Source organism: Oncorhynchus clarkii, chromosome 22, assembly GCF_045791955.1.
Source record: "Oncorhynchus clarkii lewisi isolate Uvic-CL-2024 chromosome 22, UVic_Ocla_1.0, whole genome shotgun sequence".
NCBI classification, from domain to species: domain Eukaryota; kingdom Metazoa; phylum Chordata; class Actinopteri; order Salmoniformes; family Salmonidae; genus Oncorhynchus; species Oncorhynchus clarkii.
Genome location: NC_092168.1, coordinates 8,290,895 through 8,313,793, shown reverse-complemented (window position 1 = coordinate 8,313,793; position 22,899 = coordinate 8,290,895). Strand labels below are relative to the sequence as shown.

General features: G+C 41.7%; 1 protein-coding gene across 2 annotated transcripts in view; it reads left to right on the top strand.

Moving 5' to 3' along the window:
* Positions 1-20,936, top strand: part of LOC139380278 (sodium channel protein type 2 subunit alpha-like) — a 43,276-nt gene extending 22,340 nt beyond the window's left edge. Inside the window, exons 12-27 of one of the 2 annotated variants that reach the window (XM_071122840.1) lie at positions 1,804-2,142; positions 2,817-2,949; positions 3,068-3,306; positions 3,419-3,592; positions 3,725-4,081; positions 4,195-4,692; positions 10,827-10,956; positions 11,154-11,308; positions 12,067-12,240; positions 12,478-12,600; positions 13,893-14,162; positions 14,332-14,385; positions 15,997-16,134; positions 16,279-16,383; positions 17,639-17,909; positions 18,003-20,936. In XM_071122840.1, the coding sequence (XP_070978941.1) occupies positions 1,804-2,142; positions 2,817-2,949; positions 3,068-3,306; positions 3,419-3,592; positions 3,725-4,081; positions 4,195-4,692; positions 10,827-10,956; positions 11,154-11,308; positions 12,067-12,240; positions 12,478-12,600; positions 13,893-14,162; positions 14,332-14,385; positions 15,997-16,134; positions 16,279-16,383; positions 17,639-17,909; positions 18,003-19,168 (4,326 nt within the window). In that variant the 3' untranslated portion in view covers positions 19,169-20,936. Of the gene's footprint in view, positions 1-1,803; positions 2,143-2,816; positions 2,950-3,067; positions 3,307-3,418; positions 3,593-3,724; positions 4,082-4,194; positions 4,693-10,823; positions 10,957-11,153; positions 11,309-12,066; positions 12,241-12,477; positions 12,601-13,892; positions 14,163-14,331; positions 14,386-15,996; positions 16,135-16,278; positions 16,384-17,638; positions 17,910-18,002 lie in introns of both variants that reach the window. The other variant, XM_071122839.1, reaches the window with a different exon arrangement.
* Positions 20,937-22,899: the final 1,963 nt, after the last annotated feature.

Here is a 22,899-nt window from a genome sequence, read left to right as displayed (position 1 = left end):
AGGCCCCATACTATTGTGGAGAACTTAATTCTTCCTGCTACCGCGGATATGGCTGGTACAATGCTGGGGGGAAAGGCCAAAAAAACTATACAGACAATGCCTCCATTAAACACCACTGTTTCAACAACGTATCAGTGACATGGCAGGAGATGTTTTGAAACTATTTCTGCTTCGCATACAAGCCAGTGAATTCTATGCATTACAGCTGGATGAGTCAACAGGGCCTGGCACAGCTCCTGCTATATGTCTAATACATTAATGGGTGGTCAATTAAGGAAGACATCCTCTTCTGCTAACCACTGGAAACCAGGACAACAGGAGAGGATATTTTGAAAGTACTGGACAGCTTTGTGACATTAAATGGACATTGGTGGTCAAGATGTGTTGGTATCTGTACTGATGACGCAAAAGCCATGACAGGGAGACATAGTGGAGTGGTAACGCACGTGCAAGCAGTTGCTCCCGACGCCGCTTGGGTACACTGCAGCATCCACCGAGAGGCTCTTGCTGCCAAGGGAATGCCTGACAGCTTGAAAGATGTTTTGAGCACTACAGTGAAAATGGTTGACCCTTTTTAATCAAGGCCCCTGAACTCTCGTGTATTTTCTGCTTATGCAATGTAGCGCTTTTACAACATACAGAAGTACGCTGGTTATCAAGGGGCAAAGTATTGACACGTTTTTGGAATTGAGAGATGAGCTTAAAGTTTTCTTTACTGACCATAATTTTCACTTGTCTGACCGCTTGCATGATGACGAGTTTCTCACACGACTGGCCTACCTGGATGATGTTTTTTCTCTCCTGAATGATCTGAATCAGGGATTACAGGGACTCTCCGCAACTATATTCAATGTGCAGGACAAAATAGAGGCTATGATTAAGAAGTTGGAGCTCTTTTCTGTCTGCATTAACAAGGACAACACACAGGTATTTCCATCATTGTATGATTTTTTGTGTGCAAATGAACTTAAGCTTACGGACAATGTCAAATGTGATATAGCGAAGCACCTGAGTGAGCTGGGTGCGCAATTACGCAGGTACTTTTCCGAAACGGATGACACAAACAGCTGCATTCGTTATCCCTTTCATGCCCTGCCTCCAGTTCACTTACCGATAACTGAACAAGGGAACCTCATCGAAATTCAGATTTTCTTGCCTTGGCAAATCGCGCTGTTATGACACTGATGTCCTTTGCAACCACGTACTTATGTGAGACTAGATTCCCGGCCCTCACTAGCATGAAAACTAAATACAGGCACAGACTGTGTGTGGGAAATGATTTAAAACTGAGACTCTCTCCAATACAACCCAACATTGCAACATTGCAGTTACGCGCATCCTTTCAAGCACAACCTTCTCATTTTTGATGAACAAATAACGTTTTATATGTAAGATGGCTAAATAACGAGCAACATTATTGATTATTATTATATTTTTTATTTGTGCTCTGGTCCTATAAGAGCTCTTTGTCACTTCCCACGAGCCGGGTTGTGACAAAAACTGCCACTCATTCTTATGTATTGTATTGTGTGTGTGTGTGGCAGGCTTACAATAATGGAAAAAAAAACATTTGAGAGTCCGCTGACCCTGGTGCTAGAGGGGGTACGCAGCTGGAGGGTGAATGTTTGAAGGGGTACGGGACTATAAAAAGTTTGGAAACCACTGCTCTAGATAATCAACATCATTGCATCATCTTCATCACAATCACCCTCTGCAGGACCCATTCTTCCATCTTAAATTACTCCACTTCTCAACCCATGCTTATGCCAGTGACAGGCACTGAGGAATGTATTTTTCTCCCAGTCCTTCCTGAGTATCCACGGACCCCAGTTCTCGTCCAGACGGAACAGCCGGGCTAGCCTCTACAGCTTCCGGGACCGTGCGCGAGACATAGGCACGGAGAACGACTTTGCCGACGATGAGAACAGCACTTTCGAGGACAACGACAGTCGCCGGGGCTCTCTGTTTGTCCCTCGGCGGAGCGACCGGCGCTCCAGCAACGTGAGCCAGAACAGCATGCCATCACACGTCGTGCTGCCAGCAAATGGGAAGATGCACAGCTCCGTCGACTGCAACGGGGTGGTGTCCCTAGTGGGCGGGGCTTCACTCCCCAAGTCACCTGAGGGACTCCTTCAGCCAGAGGTGACAGTAGATAAGGCCTCTACTGGTGACAATGCAAGGAAGTGTAGTTTAGCCTGGATGGCCTAAAGCAGTTCTGTCCTGCTGTCTCTAAACCAGTTCTGTTCTGCTGTCTCTAAGCCAGTTATGTTCTGCTGTCTCTAAGCCAGTTATGTTCTGCTGTCTCTAAGCCAGTTATGTTCTGCTGTCTCTAAACCAGTTCTGTTCTGCTGTCTCTAAACCAGTTCTGTTCTGTTTCTGCCTGCCGTGCCTCTACTCTAGCTCGGCTGTGGTCTTGTAGTGTGCATCTTGTTCCTTTCCTTCTCTCTCTTCCTTCTTTCTCTCCTTGACTACCTAAACATTACTTATGGTATATTTACATACAGTTACACACTAAAGATTACATTTTGTTAAAATTAATAAATATAAGGCAGTATTAAACAGGTTTGGATTTTCATATAGATTTTTATTTATTCCATATAGATAAGAAACTATTAAAATATTTATATTGATGTGATTAGAAATACAGTATTTTTTGGTTGAACAGATAATGACTTCCTGGTTAAGAGATTAATTGGCCCTTGAACATGGCCATCTTTGGTGGTTACATTGTGCTGAGATACAGAATATTGCCGATGCAATTGGTTTGCCATGACTTATTAATACATTGATAATGCTTCCAAATGATGTAACTCCAGGAAAACACTACGGAGACAGAGTATAGAAAGGCCCGATATGGATCGTACCAGGCCACTATGGACTTCCTGGAAGACCCAGTTGCCAGGCAGAGGGCGCTCAGTGTAGCTAGTGTTATAACCAACACTATGGAAGGTGTGTACGACTATACCATACCCCATACACCCCCTAGAACAAATAGCATGAACAGACAAAGGGAGAACACAGTCATAAAACAAATGTTTTTCTGTTATTTCTCCCCTGTATGTATCAGAACTTGAAGAATCGAGACAGAAGTGCCCTCCTTGCTGGTACAAGTTTGCCAACACCTTCCTCATCTGGGACTGTTGTCCGAAGTGGCTGAGGATCAAGAAAATAGTCAAGATGATCGTGATGGACCCGTTTGTAGACCTAGCTATCACCATATGTATTGTTATGAACACAGTGTTCATGGCTATGGAGCATTACCAAATGTCTGGGGAGTTCAACACCATGCTTTATGTGGGAAACCTGGTACGCAGTCACATGTCATTTGTTTTTGCCATAATCCCTTTAAAATCGGCCATTTTAAGCACATGACATGTTAATTACTGTTGTCACTGTTCTTGTGTGTTGTTTTACTCAGGTGTTCACGGGTATCTTCACAGCTGAGATGTGTTTCAAGATTATTGCTTTGGATCCATACATTTATTTTCAGGAAGGCTGGAATATATTTGATGGTATCATTGTCAGTTTGAGCTTGATGGAGCTTGGCTTGGCCAACGTGTCTGGAATGTCTGTCCTCAGATCATTCCGATTGGTAAGAGCATCGACACTCCAGCACAGCATCCAAAATGCTGCAGTTTCAGTCAATAATCACTGGTATAAAAGTAGACTGTCAACATATTGGAATAGAAATGAATATTGATCCCATTCTTCTCTTTGTATGCAGCTGAGAGTATTCAAACTGGCCAAGTCTTGGCCCACACTGAACAAGCTGATCAAGATCATTGGTAACTCAGTGGGGGCCTTGGGTAATCTCACCCTCGTACTAGCCATCATTGTCTTCATCTTCGCCGTGGTGGGCATGCAGCTTTTTGGGAAGAGCTACAGAGACTATGTGTGTAAGATCTCTACAGACTGCACACTGCCCCGGTGGCACATGCATGACTTCTTCCACTCCTTCCTGATTGTGTTCCGGGTGCTGTGTGGGGAGTGGATCGAGACCATGTGGGACTGTATGGAGGTGGCTGGTCAGAGCATGTGTCTCATCGTCTTCCTGATGGTCATGGTCATCGGGAACCTAGTGGTACGTTTTCAGCTCTACTGTATCTCCGTATGACTGTTAACAACACTGTTAATCCACCGTAAATCAATCACAGTAACTTTAAACCATCAGTTGAGCGTGTGTGTGTGTGGCAGGTCCTGAATCTGTTCCTGGCCTTGCTGCTGAGCTCGTTCAGTGCTGATAACCTGGCGGCCACGGATGATGACAGCGAGATGAACAATCTGACGGTGGCCATAGACCGCATCCACCAGGGCGTCGCCTTCGTCAAGGCCTTGGTGCGCCGCTCTTTCCAAAGCATCTGTCTGAGGAAGAAGAAGAGGAGCCTGAACGAGGACACGACCCTGGATGACCTCCACAAAACCATGGGGACCAACTGGAACTCCAACCACACCACTGTGGAGATCATGAAAGACCCCGATTACATAAAGGATGGAAATGGCGCCACCAGTGGGTTGGGAGTGGGGGTGTGCAGCAATGCAGCAGGGAAGTACATAATGAATGACAACACTGACTATATGCCGTTCATCCACAACGCCAGCCTGACCGTCACAGTGCCCATCGCTGTGGGAGAGTCGGACCTCAACACTGAGGACTTCAGCAGCGATTCCTCGGACATAGAGGAAAGCAAAGAGGTGAGCATGATTCTATGTGGAACAATGTGGAAGTAGTTCACAGTCTCAGATTCTTGTACATAGTTTGAAATCAAGTGATGATCTAGGTTAAGGATTTGAAAAATGGACAGCGACGTTATGAGTTTTAAAAAAAGGACAGTGATGTTATGCAAATCTGCTTGTTTTCTGTTGTTTGTACACATTTTCTAAAAATGTAGAATGACTCATTAGAGATTATTGCACAGATGTAGTATCTGAAAATCAGAGGAGGCTGGTGGGGAGGAACTATAGGAGGACGGACTCATTGGAATGTAAAAAATGGAAAGGAGTCAAACGTGGTTTCGATTCCATTACAGCCATTACAATGAGCCCATCCTCCTATGTCTCCTCCCACCAGCCTCCTCTGCTGCAAATTGTGACAGCCAGAGCCAGGTGATGGTCAAATGTAATCATAGTGTGCTTGTTTGGCACATTAGAGCTTATAAAGAGGCCTGCCACCTACTGTTCACTCACTGGGGTGTTCAATTGTAGGTTAGAGAGGTAGAACAGCTGCAGTGACTCATATGTACCAGGGAGCTAACATAAACACTCTCAGGGCTGTATTTTAACAAACCTAATGCAATGGTGAATCTTTGCGCTGGCTTTATAGGTTTAGGGGGGGGGGGTCAGAAATATTTTGGGCTGTTTTCACAACCGGAATTAGTAGCAGCTAGCGGTGGCACGAAAGGGTTGGGTTTTGATGAAGAAAAAAAAAGTTGTAGGTGTGTCAAGGCTTGAAACCTAATTGGCCAATCATAACGTGCTCCATGGCTAAATATGTGGTTACTTCAGGATGTGTTTTTATGGTCTTTTATGTATTGCGTTGTCATCAACTCCAATTCCGATGTTAGTCTGCTATTGCCTAATTTGTTAAATAACCTACGGAAACAAAATAACCCATCTTTGCTACATGTTTGCAGTCGACGTTGTAAGAAGCCTAATTACATGGCTTCAACATGGAAATATGTTGTTGAGTTGCATTATGTCTGCCATGTCTGAGCCATGGAATTACCAAAAGTAATTGTAACATCTGTTCCAAAGAAACAATATTAAATTCACTATTGATAAGGCTTCAAAAGAGTCAACAATTCTATCAAATTCTAATCAAGACAAAACAACAACTTGTTTTAAATGCTGGAGGTTATGTCTAAATACAGTAGGTTATGTCTAAATACTGTAGGTTATGTCTAAATACTGTAGGTTATGTCTAAATACTGTAGGTTATGTCTAAATACTGGAGGTTATGTCTAAATACAGTAGGTTATGTCTAAATACTGGAGGTTATGTCTAAATACTGGCGGTTATGTCTAAATACTGGAGGTTATGTCTAAATACTGTAGGTTATGTCTAAATACTGGAGGTTATGTCTAAATACAGTAGGTTGTCTAAATACAGTAGGTTATGTCTAAATACAGTAGGTTATGTCTAAATACAGTAGGTTGTCTAAATACAGTAGGTTATGTCTAAATACTGTAGGTTGTCTAAATACTGTATGTTATGTCTAAATACTGTAGGTTGTCTAAATACTGTAGGTTATGTCTAAATACTGTAGGTTGTCTAAATACTGTTTGTTATGTCTAAATACTGTAGGTTATGTCTAAATACTGTAGGTTATGTCTAAATACTGTAGGTTGTCTAAATACTGTAGGATATGTCTAAATACTGTAGGTTATGTCTAAATACTGGAAGTTATGTCTAAATACTGTAGGTTATGTCTAAAAAACAGTAGGTTATGTCTAAATACAGTTACAGGCACCATAATGTCTCCCCGTGTGCAAATAATATTAAGGCAACTCAGACAATGGAGGCTTTTATGCACATCCAACTCTCCACAGACTCTGGACAAAGAACCAATATTAAGAGAATGTCCACTGACCGTTATGCTGCTCCCAAATATAATGCTTTATAAACATTCACACTTCTCCAGAAATAGCAGACAGCTCCTAAATTGCATTGCATGTGAGCTGGACGTTCACCATGAAGCCAGGATGGTGAATTCAAAATTGTTATTTGTTACATGAGCCGGATTAGTTTTTTAATAAAATTAAACAGAAAACAAGATTTTTTTTTTCAAACAACAACAATAGTTGTAAATAGCTTGGGGTCAGAAGTGTGATATCATAAAATTGACAGGATAAAAAAAGACAATGGATTGCTGTTGAACCAGCCTTCGCTATAGCCTACACTCTTAGGAAAAACGTTTCCAAAAGGGTTTTTAGGTTGTCCCCATAGGAGAACCCGTTTTGATTCCAGGTAGAACACTTTTTGGGTTCCGTGTAGAACCCTCTGTGGAAAGGGATGCATATGGAACCCAAAAGGGTTATTTCTGGAACCAAAAAGGGTCCTTCAAAGGGTTCTTCTATGGGGACAGCCGAAGAACTCTTTTAGGTTCTAGATAGCACTTTCTTTTCTAAGAATGTATAGGCCTGGGTTAAGGGTAGCCTATTGAGGGCTTGGTTTTCAATCATATGAAATGGAAAACAAGCAATTGGTATCGGACAATAAACACAAGGGTCACCAGCATTATCTGATCTCTCGTTGCATGATGGGCATATGGCCCAAAACTGGAGCTGGCTAAAATATTGTAGGCCTACACAATAATACATAGATAAAGAAAAAGGTGATGTCCGCTCACTGTTTTACTGCTCCCAAACTTGACCTTTCAATAATAAAGCTTTGATGACGCAGATGTATTTCAAAGCAGTCTCACGAGCCAAAAGCCTTTTGAGATAGATTGTGTTTCCATGCCATTACCAACCGCATTAACGTTAAGACCTGTTTTTTTTTTCTGGTCTTAAATCTCTCGATTTGCGCTGCATGAAATGATCACTTTTTAAAAAATCCTGGGGACATAAACACTTAGTCCCTCCAAGACCCTTATCACAGTTCGACATCATTTACCGTATTGATGTCAAAGACAGACATGTGAGTCGAGGTCATTTCGCAGATCCTATGTTAGGCTTGGGCCATTAGTGATCACTTTGACATGTTCCTGTGAGCCTCCGATGTCTCTACGGCTTTTGGTTTCACGTTCCGGCTGAACGGAGCCAGAGACGAATAGAACATGAGCGATGGATGAAGACCGATTCAGATGTTGGTCTGTGGTGTGGTCCTCTGCGGATACATTTGCTGTTTCCGATGAGTAGAACGTTCCATTCCATTGCGCACTTAACCCACGCCACATGGCAAGCCAAGTATGATGCATGTGACATTATGGATTCTTATACAACAACCCTTTAATGAGGAGAGGCCACAGAGACAAGGGAATCCTCGTCTTCAGATGACATGATGTGCCATTTAAATCGAAGTGCTCTGCAGCTACATCCTCCTCTTTAGGGAGCTTTATTGCATGGAGTTGTAAAAAGGCCCATTTCGGGCTCTCACTCTCCCCTAGAACATGGTGCAAACTGAGTGCCAACTGTCAATTAGTATCTATGGTAACATTGCAGTCAGACAATCATAAAATGTCCCTGTGTTACAGTTTTATTTTGCTGACGTTGTTGTACTGTGCTGTTTGTGCTGTTATGGTAGTGTACTTCCTATTTCTCGTTGAACAATAATGACTGTTGGAAATTTGGTGAGATTGTATTTCCTTCGCTTGTAAATGAGATGTTAATATGTGACTAACTTGCTTTTCTCCCAGACAAGGTAGCATGTGGCACAGTAACTTACCACACTTAACCCCATTTGTTATTGCAGCTGTTTCACAGACGCTCTCAAGGTTTTCAATGAGAGGAGACTTGTAAGACCACTTTATTGTACATAACACTAACCGTGGAGATTGCCTATTCCATTTACCAACAAAGAACAACCTTTTTGTTAGATTGATCATCTATGTTTGTTTCTGCTTGATCATACTTTACTCCCTACTTCATTTGTATATACGTTCAGCGGCCGTTCTGATGCTGCCAACCCTGAATATTTTAAGGCTTCTTTGCAATGCTTTATTTTTGATGAATGAGCAAAACCACCATTTTCATCCACAGATCAACCCATGATTGTTATTAGTTTTGTCCCTTTAGTTTGGTTTAGTTTTTGGGGGCGGATTTTTCAGCAGCCAGAGATCACCTGGAACGTGAAAAATTTGACTTATATGCTGTAGAGTAATGGGTTTTTGACGGTCAAAAATGTATTGGAGGAATGGTTCACAGCCCGAACATTTACTATGGCATTTTCATTTGGCAAATATGATCCATAATGGAATGACGAAAGCAGGTGATTACAAATGCTTGTTTTTAAGAGGACCATCCTTATTTCAATCAGCTGGGTTTCTAAAAAAAATGAATGTTGTTGCTAGTAGGCATACCGTTATTAATGATAGTGCAGGTAAGAATGCAGGACATATTATACTCAGGGGGAAAACATAGTTACAAAAGGGTTATTTGGCTGTCCCCATAGAAGAACCCTTTTTGGTTGCAGGTATACCAAAAGGGTTCTATCTGGAACCAAAAGGGTTCTATCTGGAACCAAAAAGGGTTCTATCTGGAGCCAAAAGGGTTCTATCTGGAGCCAAAAGGGTTCTATCTGGAGCCAAAAGGGTTCTATCTGGAGCCAAAAGGGTTCTATCTGGAGCCAAAAGGGTTCTATCTGGAACCAAAAGGGTTCTATCTGGAACCAAAAGGGTTCTATCTGGAGCCAAAAGGGTTCTATCTGGAGCCAAAAGGGTTCTATCTGGAGCCAAAAAGGGTTCTTCAAAGAGTTCTCCTATGGGGACAGCGGAAGAACCCTTTTAGGTTCTAGATAGCATTTTTCAAAGCGTGTACTTACTGTATATAGTAGCGACTAATTATATTTGACTTCGGTACCTGGATAAGTTCAAGTCCAAAAGAGGTGCAACTTCTTGAGCTACCAACAGATAGTAGAGTATACTGTATGTGGAAATGAGAAGATATCGTAGTGCCTACAATAGTACCCTAATTGAAGGTCAAACACCTGTGTGATTGCGGTAGCGTAGTCAAACAGAATATTCCCAGCGCATATATCGTCGTAGCATGCTTACATCATTCACCATTCTGCATTAGCTGGGTCCCATGACAGCTCAGTGCTACTGTACTCCCCAGAAAGGCATTAACGCAAGGCTGCTCTCAGTTCAAGGCGGTTGGAAAACACACCTAGTAGAAAGATACAAAGTGCTCGAGGAGAGACGCTGAATAAGCTTAATTATTGGAAAAACTGGAACATCTTTGAACATTGTCAACAGTATTAGATGCTTGACATCATTGCATGGGGAGGCTGCTATTCCTTGTGATCCAGCACACCTCTCCTAAAATCAGCTTTCCAAATCAAACCACATTTTATTGGTCACATCCACATGGTTGGCAGATGTTAGTCCTCTAGTTCTTACACTGTATTTGTATTTGGAAATGTTCTAAGCGCTCAGTTTTCTATTCTATTTTCTATTAATTGTTTCCCCAGTATGATCACATTACTCTCTCAAGTTACCTTGTCTCGGGTGTTTAATGCGTGATCCGGTGGTTCTAATCTGACACGAGCCTGGAATGCGGACTCCTTAATGCCTGTCTTGGTTAAAGTGCACAACACTGTTATATCTGCTGTTAAGCTAATGCAGGCTGCCCTCTTCTTGAAATGACTACGGCTTGTCTACTGCTTAGCAACTGGACATATGTGTTTTCATGTCAATGAGGAAAATGTGAAGGGGAAAAGACCAGTTTGTTTGGGTCAAAAAGTCCTGGACATGAAAATACTGGAGCACACATGTTCTATAATTTAGATCACAGGCTTGGTTCAAGCATACACTTTTAGAGAACGCATGCCATAATGACTAAAGTGAAATCATTTTTACCTACAGCCTTTATTAAGATACAAAAATATATTTCAACAGCCCTTATGCATGTGTTAGCCTGCAATTTGACTTTCCAAACTATACGTGTCTCATCTTCTAAGTCTGTAGGTAATTTTGATTGATTCTGCATGAAATGATATACAACTCTAGACAAAGAGACAGACCCTGTGAGCTTACATATGGCAGTACCCTTGCATCACTGGGTGACCCATTGTAATGAGGCTCAGTATGTCAGCTCCCGGGCAGATGCTAGTGTCCCAGGCCCTGTCATGGGTGTGCTGTGCTAATGTTGCTCTGGCTCCCTTTGCAGCAGCTATCTGAAGACCATCCGCTGAGCTCCTCAGAGGGCAGTACAGTGGACATTAGGCCCCCAGGAGAGGGAGAGGGCTTGGTGGGCATGGAGCCTGAGGAGTCCATGGAACCTGAAGGCTGCTTCACTGATGGTGAGAGATACAATAGTCTAGGTCTCAGGATGTGGGTATCGTCTTTTGCATAACAACTTCAGGCATAACAAGCTGGAACCCAGAAATAGAATGGATAAGATCAGAAACTAGAAACACAAGACACACATTCTTTGGGGGAGAAAATAAGTTGAATTGTAACATCTGTTCCAATGAACCTACATGCTGTCTGCTTTCAGGATGTGTCCGCAGATTCCAATGCTGCCAAGTGAATGTTGATGAGGCCAAGTGGAAGATGTGGTGGACGTTGAGAAAAACTTGTTTCAGGATAGTGGAGCACAACTGGTTTGAGAGCTTTATCATCTTCATGATCCTGCTCAGCAGTGGAGCGCTGGTAAGTGGGGAAGTAAGGATTCGGGGGAAGGATCTGAGAGTATGGCAGAGGGTGCTGGCAAAATATTATTTTTTTCACATTTGATTTCACCTTTATTTAACCAGGTAGGCCAGTTGAGAACAAGTTCTCATTTGCAACTGCGACCTGGCCAAGATAAAGCAAAGCAGTTCGACACATACAACAACACAGAGGAATAAACAAACATACAATCAATAATACAGTAGCAAAATCTATATACAGCGTGTGCAAATGAGGTAGGATAAGAGAGGTAAAGGCAATAAATAGGCCATGGTGGCAAAGTAATTACAATATAGCAATTAAACACTGGAATGGTAGAATGTGCAGGGGATGAATGTGCAAGTTGAGATACTTGGGTGCAAAGGAGCAAGATAAATAAATAAATAAATACAGTATGGAGATGAGGTGGATTGGACGGGCTATTTACAGATGGGCTATGTACAGGTGCAGTGATCTGTGAGCTGCTCTGACAGCAGCTCACAGCAAATTCAGCGAATGACAGCAAATTCTCCTCCATTGTCTGACCCTTATGAAAAACTACAAAGGAGTAGAAATGCAGTACCACATGCAGCTGCTCTGTTGTTCAACGGGCTCAGTATTGTGTAATTGACAATTCTGTGATCGCTTGACACAGAAATAACTGGCAACAGATCTGACGAGGCTGCAGCTACTACCCTAGAGTGTGAGATTACTGTGGTGTATAGGACGGGATCATCTGATTTGAGTGTGTTTACATCAAGGCATTTGAGGACATCTATATCGAGAAGAGGAAGACGATTAAGACGGTGTTGGAGTTTGCAGACAAAGTCTTCACCCACATCTTCATCCTGGAGATGTTGCTGAAGTGGGTGGCCTATGGATTCGCCAAATACTTCACCAACGCTTGGTGCTGGCTGGACTTCCTCATTGTCGACGTAGGTCTTCTTTTGAAACGACCTTTTCACTTGCACAAAATATATGTAGTCTGGCAATGTTCACAATTAGCTTGTTTTGAGACATTGCCTTGACGTTTCAATGTAGAAATGCTACTGCCGTGTAGCTAAGGTGATGGAGTGACCTATTTCCTGGTTTAAAACTATTGCTTGAGGCCCAGGAGAAAGCCTGTGCCAGCCAGTCCTTCGTCTCTTCTCATGGAGTCATTGTGTTTACAGGTGTCTCTTATCAGCCTTGTGGCCAACGCCCTAGGCTACGCTGAGCTGAGTGCCATCAAGTCCCTGAGGACTCTACGAGCACTGAGGCCCCTGAGAGCGCTGTCCCGCTTCGAGGGAATGAGGGTAAGAGTCATCAGACCAGAGCCCTGTCCCGTTGCTTCACTGTGCATATCATCACAGCCTTTTACCAGCGTGACATCAGCGCCCTGCATGGGCACAGAGCTCTGTAGTCAAACTAAGGTCCACTGCAACCCAACAGCTGGAGAATGTAAAGTTCACTCACTCCATGCATGTATATTTAGAGTTACCTTTCCTCTCCTATTCCTCATTTTCCAGCTATATGTGTTTTCAGCAGGGTTGTGGTCAATTCCATTTGAATTCCAGTCAATTCAGAAAGTTAACCAAACTCCAATTCCAAATTTGTCTAATTTAAAAAGCATTGAAGAGAATTGGAATTTCAGTGTACTTACTGATTGACTGGAATCGACCCCAACCCTGGTTTTCAGGATGAGAGTTTCCGTCAGTCCCACTGGCAGGCCATGTGCACTCATCAGAGGATGTCAGCGTTATTGAAAACGAATCAATAAGACGCGGAAAAACGCATTCACTTTACTTAAACAAAATGTGAACAAACTGAAGTCTACTGCACTTAACCAAAATGTGTGGTACTCTCACTGGAATGTATATTTTACGGTGCAATACAAGCTCTAGCCAGGGGTTTGGATGCTTATGTCATATGTGCAGGATGGGTGTCGACTGCTATAATCAATGTAGCTCTTATCGATCAGATTCTCGCATGTAGTGGTTGGCTAGATTTCCACCAGTACTGTGACGACGGTCTCTCCTCACGTGGTTGTCACTGAATTCTCCCATCTGTATGACTGACTTCTCATTGCTTCGCTGGCTCTATATTGATGTTCTCTGAAACGGTACTGTGTTTGGATGTGTCTTGCTGCGGGGGACTGCCTTTAATGTGAACACTACTTGTGTGTTTGTATTTTTATTTACAGTAAACAAATTATGTGACTTCATCCTGCCTCTACAAGGTTTTTTCTGTTTCGTTTTTTTCCCCACTGTAGCCTAAATGTGATTCACTAAAACGTAAACATAGCCTATAGTATCTCCTTTACAGATACTCTCCCTCTCTTCTCCTTGTTCTTTCCTTTGCGTCTCAACTTGCTGTTGTCATTGTTGTTAATAAGCTGTGGTGTTAGTGATTCTTGTGTTGAGTTTTGACTGATGTGTACACTGCCATTTAAACACTTTACTCGTGTGTTTTCCTATTTTCACCATCACCAAAGTCAACAAGTAGCCCATAGTATTTCTTGTCAGTTCTGAAAATGATCATCCTTACCCAATGAGATATCGTCTATGCTCCTACATCTGAGACTGAGGCCGTGTGTGAATCCTTACAGGTGGTGGTCAACGCTCTGCTCGGAGCCATCCCCTCCATCTTCAATGTGCTGCTGGTCTGCCTCATCTTCTGGCTCATCTTCAGCATCATGGGCGTTAACCTGTTTGCAGGGAAATACTACCATTGTGTCAACATCACCACACAGGAGCGCTTCAGAGTTAGAGACGTAGCTAACAAGACAGAATGTTTGGCTTTGGAAGGTGCCTACTGGAAGAATGTCAAGATCAACTTTGATAACGTGGGAGCGGGCTATCTGGCACTGTTACAAGTGGTGAGCTGCTCTCTCTCATATCACCAGAAATATTTTATTGATAGAGACTGGACCTACGTCAAAGGTGTTGTACCAATTCCGTGTGGGCAGGTGAGTTGTGTGAGGGCGATGTACTTCTGAACTAGTGTCTTAACTACTAAGTAATAACATTTTCCTTACTTTCTCTGAGGCTACATTCAAAGGCTGGATGGACATCATGTATGCAGCTGTGGACTCTCGCAATGTAAGTATTTTCAGGAATACCTTTCACAAGGTATTTCAGGCTAATGGCTGATTGTGTTTGCACATTTTCAATTTATATATCATAGTGTTGTTGTTTGTATGATATTGTTAATTAGGTGACAATACCTGAGAAGTTGGTGTTTGAATGATATATTGGCACGGTGTTGTTAAGCACGGGATGAAGTCGAGTACCAGCAAACCATGCCAATAGCAAACACCGGCTTCGAGGGCATTATCACTTTTATACAACGGGTTACCAACATATTCAAATAATGATTGACATAATTTCATTTAAAAAAATCGTTATTTTGATTAATTTATTCAAACAATTTAATCCTTCCACAAAATATTGTCCCAACACAAATCTAGGGTTGCTATCCAAACCATCTGGTCGTTCGTTCTATCGGTTCGGTTGCTAGAGACGCGACCCAGTCGTTCGTTCTAAATGTTCCATACTGGCTGGCAACATTCTTAACCCTTGCTTGCTAGCTAGCCAACTACGGCTAACTTACAGTCACGTCAAAAGGTGCAGCCAGGATAACAGAAATGTAGCAGCATTTGCATTTGTTTAAGCTGTTTTCTAGTAACACTTATTTGGATACATCCATAACAATGAGCTGAGGCGCGATTTCCCATGGCATAGAAAATATTCTCACTCGTCAGGTCACTGTTGTTCAGAGGAGCTCGCCAACAACACAGCTAACACAACCACTTCAAACTGAAGCTGGAAAGACCAGTTGCGATTAGTTTTGTTTGACCTTTTTTCAATTGACATGTCTTTGTACACTGCATTCGGAAAGTATTCAGACCCCTTGACTTTTTCCACATTTTGTTACGTTACAGCCTTATTCAAAAATGTATAAAATGGTTTTGTTTTTCCCTCATCAATCTACACACAATACCCCATAATGACAAAGCAAAAAAATTTTTTTATAAATTCTTTCAAATTTATAAAAAAAAATACATCTGGAATATAGCATTTATATAAGTATTCAAGCCCTTTACTCAGTAATTTGTTGAAGCACCATTGGCAGCGATTGAAGTCTCAAGTCTTCTTGGATATGATGCTACAAGCTTGGATGGGAAGCGTTGCTACACAGCTATTTTCAGGTCTCTCCAGAGATGTTTGATTAGGTTCGTCTGGGCTCTGGCTGGGCCACTCAAGAACATTCAGAGACTTGTCCCGAAGCCACTCCTGCGTTGTCTTGGCTTTGTGCTTAGGGGCGTTGTCCCGGCTCCCAACACGTTCATTACTATGGGAGAGCTGGAGATAGAATTTGAATATTGAAACAATGTTGCAAATGTCGGAGAGACAGACAGCAAGGTTTATACAAATCTCTGCTGTTGAAAACAAAATGTTAGTCTAAAAGAAATGTGAGATAATGTCTAGATGCTTTTTATAGTGGAGATCAAGTTTATAAAGTTCCTGGCTGGGCTGATGGGACGGTGCAGTCAGATGGAACAGAGTAAATAGGCATTTTAACATCATGGATTTAACCAGTGGTAACTTGGGGAATAGACACCGGTTGGATTACGGTTTTAACCAATCAGCATTATGGATTAGACCCACCCGTTCTATAATGTATGGTAATACTATGCTATTCTATTACAGTTGGAAGATCAACCCGACTATGAAGTTAATCTGTACATGTATATGTACTTTGTGGTATTCATCATATTTGGATCCTTCTTTACACTCAACCTCTTCATTGGTGTCATTATAGACAACTTCAATCAGCAAAAGAAAAAGATAAGTATTTCGTGTTGTAGTAATCAGGCAATGATACGCGCATACATTTTCTATTTAAGGTATTGATGATTTTCTCCCCGCAATAATGGACTAGAAATGTATAAGAGCTGCAGGAATTTAACTAGGTTTGTCTTGCCTCTTTACTTTGGAGGTCAAGACATCTTCATGACAGAGGAACAGAAGAAATACTACAATGCTATGAAGAAGCTTGGCTCAAAGAAACCCCAAAAGCCTATCCCAAGGCCAGCGGTAAGGTCATGCAGCCTGGTCTCAAAGCCATACGAATATGCAATACGTATTTTTCTGCAACTCTAAGACGTGTGGTATGTACTAATGGTCTAGTTACTTTAGACAGAAACTAAAGATGGGAGGTTGGTGGTAGTATACCATCTGGCAATCCAAAGGTTGCATGTTCAAGTTGCATCAGGGAAAAGTGTAGCATTTTAGCTTCCCATTCCCCTAACCCTTTCCCTAAGCTTAATCACAGTTTTCTAACCTTTTACATTTTTCTCCTAATCTTTGTTGTTTTAGTTCTCGTAAACTTTTACATAAATTATCCTAACATTTGTCGTTAGTTCTTCCAACTATCACGTTTCAGGTAAAACCCAAATGCAGACTGTGTTGAAGTAACTATGTTTATTACAGCAACAGGGGCAGGCAAACGACAGGTCAAGGCAGGCAGGGGTCGATAATCCAGAGTAGTGGCAAAGCCACAGGACGGCAGGCAGGCTCAGGGTCAGCTTCAGGCAGAGGTAGGTAATCCAGAGTAGGGGCAAAGGCACAGGACGGCAGTCATGGTCAGGTCAGGCAGAGGTCGGTAATCCAGAGTAGGGGCAAAGGCACAGGACGGCAGGCAGGGTCATTGGCAGGCAGTGTGGTCAGGCAGGTGGGCTCAGAGACAGGACAGGCAAAGGTCAAAACCAGGTGAGTGAGAAAAGCGAGACTGGGGAAAAGCAGGAGCTGAGACAAAACGCTGGTTGACTTGATAAACAAGACAAATTGGCAACAGACAAACAAAGAACACAGGTATAAGTACCCAGGGGATAATGGAGAAGATGGAGGGGGGTGAAGACAAGGACAGGTGAAACAGATCAAGGCGTGACACCAACCACCAATGTAAATTCTCCCCGAAATGCTCCTTTGTTGTTACAATGCAACAAGTAAACCTGGTTTTCAGAGAAAGATGTATAATGCTATAAGTCCTCCAAGTGATTGATAAGTTCATTCAATTAGTATGCTATTGTACGACCGGGTAAGACGTATGATACTATGTGTCCTATAATTTGTATGATATTGTACGACCACTATTCCATTAATTATGTAAGCTAACATAACATAATATATCATACCAATTGGAGGGAACAAATGAACACCAAATCCAAATCCTATGAACTGCCCTGAGAACAGGTTGGGTCATACCACTCTTTAACTTGTTCATTGTTTCGTGAACCTCTATGTCTAATTCCTGGTTTTTCAGAATGTTTCTTTCTTATGTTTCCTCCAGAACAAGTTTCAAGGATATGTCTTTGATTTCATTACAAAGCAAGCCTTCGACATTGTCATCATGATTCTCATATGCCTTAATATGGTCACCATGATGGTGGAGACGGACGACCAGACGGACGACATGGATGGAATTCTCTATAAGATCAACCTGGTGTTTATTGTCATGTTCACCGGAGAGTGTATTCTGAAGATGTTCTCACTCCGCCAATACTACTTCACCATTGGGTGGAATGTATTTGACTTTATTGTTGTTATCCTGTCGATAATTGGTAAGATTTGACACCTATTTCCATAGTTGTAATACTGCAATTTGACAGTCTGCTTTGGGGATTATTACATGTAATTCTTCTCTGTCCTAACAGGTATGTTTCTGTCTGAACTGATAGAGAAGTACTTTGTTTCACCAACCTTATTCCGAGTCATTCGACTGGCCCGGATTGGTCGCATCCTTCGCCTCATCAAGAGTGCCAAAGGAATCCGTACACTCTTGTTTGCTTTGATGATGTCACTTCCTGCCTTGTTCAATATTGGTCTCCTGCTCTTCTTAGTGATGTTTATCTATGCCATCTTTGGCATGTCGAACTTTGCATATGTCAGGAAGGAGTCTGGGATTGATGACATGTTCAACTTTGAGACATTTGGCAACAGCATGATTTGCCTGTTCCAGATCACCACGTCAGCTGGCTGGGACGGCCTGCTGGCACCCATCCTAAACAAGAGAGAGCCAGACTGTGACAGCCGTAAAGAGCACCCAGGCAGCAAGTACAAGGGGGGAGACTGTGGGAATCCCCCTGTAGCCATTATCTTCTTTGTGAGCTACATCATAATCTGTTTTCTCATTGTGGTCAACATGTACATTGCTGTCATCCTGGAGAACTTCAGTGTGGCCACTGAGGAGAGCGCTGAGCCCCTGAGCGAGGATGACTTTGAGATGTTCTACGAGGTCTGGGAGAAGTTTGATGCACGGGCCACCCAGTTCATGGAGTATGAGAAGCTGTCTGACTTCGCTGATGCCTTGGACCCCCCGCTACGCATTTCTAAGCCCAACAAGATCCAGTTGATCTACATGGATTTGCCCATGGTGAGTGGGGAGCGCATCCACTGCCTGGACATCCTGTTTGCCTTCACCAAGCGCGTCCTGGGTGAGGGCGAAGGCTTGGACATCCTCCGTGGTCAAATGGAGGAGCGCTTTATGGCCTCCAACCCCTCCAAGGTGTCCTACGAACCCATCACCACCACGCTACGCCGTAAACAAGAAGACATGTCTGCCCTGATAATTCAGAGAGCTTTCAGACGATATCTGCTCAGACGTATTGTTAAACGGGCCTCTGCCATGTACAAAGAGAAGATGCTCCTTGATAAAGAGGTTCTCGTCATAGACAAATTTAACGAGATCTCTACTTCAGACAGAACTGACATGACATACTCCACAGGCTCTCCCCCATCATATGACAGTGTCACAAAACCAGAGAAAAACAAATATGAAAAAGTCAAGAGAGAGAAGGAGGTGAAGAAGAAAAAGAAGTGAATGGATGTTGGGAAGATGCAACGTAGACGTTTCATTTTGTGACAAATTGTTTACAGCCTTTTGAAGGTGACTAATGTGTCAAGTGGACCTTCTTCTTTGGCGTGGATACCTATGCCAAACTGACAACGCTTACTTGAGTCTAAATGTAAGGTTGGCGTCTTTAATTAGGTAGTGACTCACATTCTTAGGCTGTCAGGTGACCCATTGTTCAGATAAATATTTCCATGGGGACAAAAACAAATAGCTGCCCGCCGACAGGTAGAAAAATGTGTTATGGGTGTTGTTCCGATGGGAAACATTTAGTTATGTTGTGCCCTGTAACTTCCCTTGCAGCCGGTACTACCAAGACTGCATCCAGTGTCTTGCATTATAGCTGCCATATGATTTACTGACTTGTTTTTCTTACAGAATCTTGTTTTTAATCATAGGTTGATTGTGTGACTGTACTTTTTGTAAACAGTTTTTTTTTTCCTGCAAAAAGAGGGGTTTCATTTATTGCTTTAAAGGTAGTCTTGTTCACTTTAAATGTTCATGTGACTTGACTACTCATGGCGAGCATTATTGCTGCAGTGCAGTTAGGGGGATTGCTTGCAGTTCAATCTAAATGTAGACCTGCATGAAGGCACTAAAATGTCTTTCATACTCTGATGAATCGGCAACATTATTACATGTTTACTCACACTATTATAAATCAACAAGAACATATGTCTCCAGAGCATACAGTCCAAATATCATTACCACCAATGATCATCTACCATCAGTTTCAGAACAATAACATGGGCTATAATGCCAAACGCTATCTAGTAACACATACTTAGTTTTCCCGACGTTCATTCATCAGAATCTACCGTACTATACAGAATACATTAATCTTTACAGCTGGTTCACAGAGTTGATACCCATAGTATTCATTATCCATCTCTTCTGTCCAGCTTGTACCTCAATGGCTTCAAATACATGTCTATCTTGCCTTTTGTCTTCACAGTGGTGGATGCTAAAACGAGCCAATGTCCCCTGCACAGTATAGTTGTGTCAGTCGGGTGTAAGTCACCTCATTTAGTCGCCAAGTCTCTGACAAGAGAAACACTGTATTCTGTAACACATGTGCTCATCACATTCTAGCGTCATGACTCTGCGTTTTTGCCACTGCAACATCACTGGTCAGTGCTAGAAAACGTCCTTGTCTTTTTACCAAATCCAAGTTCATTTGTGTGCACCTTTCCTTCCTCACTTCCCAAATAGTTTTCCATTGTTATTGATGTATCTGTTTGTACACCTTCTATAATATATGAAATATACAAACATATTTGATATATTAGGTGGTATTTTTCATGTATAATGGAATATATGAAGTTGTTAGTGTTATTTAGTACATATAAATGTATATATTACATTCTGCATTCTCTGCTCTATATGGCAGACAGACCAGAGTATGATGCATCCTGCTGAGGCTGTGAGGAGATTGTGTTTAGATTTCACTCAATGTCTATATAAATACTGTAATATAAGACTTTTTCTTTGTACTATATAACCCCTTTGTAAATAATTTTGCTACACAATATGGCTACACTGTCTGCACCATAGCCACTTTAGTTATTTCAGCTTCACTGCACTTTTTCATTCTGAAACTCCCCGTGTGATCTAGTGAAGGGGAAGTGGACTTCTCGTTTTGATTCTTGCCATTTTTTTTATCATGTGTCATTTGTAAACTGTGGTCACAGCTTACCTCACATGCTTTATCATAATAAATATCTAAGATGGAACGTCAGGTTCAGGGAATTCTGAATGTGATTGTCTCAAGGCTAGTGTGACTGCACACGTCTTCGATTGTTTCCTGCGTTTGTTTACATTTGTATAGTTATTCAATTCTTCAGGATGTTACTTTTGCCAGCTGTTCACTCTGTATAGTATGTCACAAGTACCTGTAATTAAAATGCTATAAAGTATACATTTATAGGAGTATATTTCGCATGTAATAAAAAACATTCATAATATAATACATTTATACACAATTCATGTTTTGATTACACAACAGTTAATACATCCCGTCTTTTACATGCATAATGCTCGTAGTGAATGAGTAAACTGCATGCAAGATATTGCTATCACCCATCCCATTGAGCTAAATGAATAAAGAAAGAATGCATATCTGTAAAATATGAATTTATTCCATTGCACGTATTTATGACTATCAATTTACAACACTGCCATCCGTTTACATTTTAGTCATCTAGCAGACGCCATCGATACATGACATCAACATACTCTATACATACATTGTTATCCCAGTTACCAGTGTGGTTTTGCACACTAAACAAATGTTTTCAAAGCAGTGGCCAGTGAGTTAAATGAATTCTTCCAAGGCCCTGGAGTTTTTCCCGTGTCAGGGAACACTTTTTTCTTGATTATGTGACCTGACCAGTAAACACTATAAATCCATCATGCTAATATGTTGCCTATGGTGTTCCAGAAGTAAAGCCTCACATGTCGCTAAACGGAGTCTTACATGTTTTTTTAAAGCATTTGTATTCAGTATATCCTGACCATTACACTGCATTTCACAACACTAAATACAGTACGTCATAATGTATTAAAGATTTAAAACAAATGACTTATCCTGTTGAGAAACAATATCCCAAGTTTAAATACAGTAATACAATAATGTACATACACTTAAGGGTAAAAAAAAATATGTTTTGTTGTTGTAGACAATTCAAGGAGTTGGTCTGATGGTCTGATGTGATGTCATCAATCTTCCCCTTTACTTGTGCTATGATATGACTTAAGGCGCTAGCATGCTTCAGTTCGGCTGGCCTAGTCAAACCCAGTTAGCCGAACTGAACGAGGGTGCTCACATACTACCGTTAAAAGACCTTCGCTTGAAAAACGAGAAAATAGCAGCAATATTACTGTTTGTCCATTTTGAGATGCCGTAGACAGTATACACTTCCTCAAAATAGTCCGAATTAATCTAAGATGACTCAAGAAATCTGTCATTAATTTAGACTTTTTTTGCTGAAGAGATCTTAGTCCTACAATTTGATATCTAAGATGTTTGGTGCAGTATTTTTCAATATAAAAATAGCATGAAAATTAGTCGTCTCGTTGAATGACAACAAAAACTTTATTGAAGAATCCCAATTGTTGACCAATCACCGACAAAGGGGGGTAGACTTCGGCTCTGAACTTAGGCTTGCCTTCAGATTTTTTTTGTGTGGCTGAACAGCCAAAACAGTCTTCGACGAAGTCCAAAACGTACAAAAACTTCACATATGCAGAAACTCTACCGAACTGTTTCAGCTGTAAAGCATGCCTTTACAGTACCTGGACCACCTAACGTTATTGAGATAATGCCTTTTGCTAAATAAATCAGGTGTTAGAATGAGGTGAAAAGGAGACCGGAGTGCCACTTTAATCATGGCTTGATTTCACTGGACATAACATGTGCATTGGAATGAATTACAGTATGTGGACTACCAAGACACTTACACAATGCCAATCCAGCCATCTATTATATAGAACAAGAGCTATAACAACCATCAGCCATCTCTCACAATCACCTACCATCTGCATGCATTGGCAATTGCTGTGGATGTTGCTGAACCATGTGCTGTTACCACTCCTCATTAATGTCACCAAAGGCACATGGTTACTGAATCTACTCCTGACATGACTAACCCAAGAAACGTAAATGCATGTACAGTATTACAGTATGCATAAAAAATGGTACT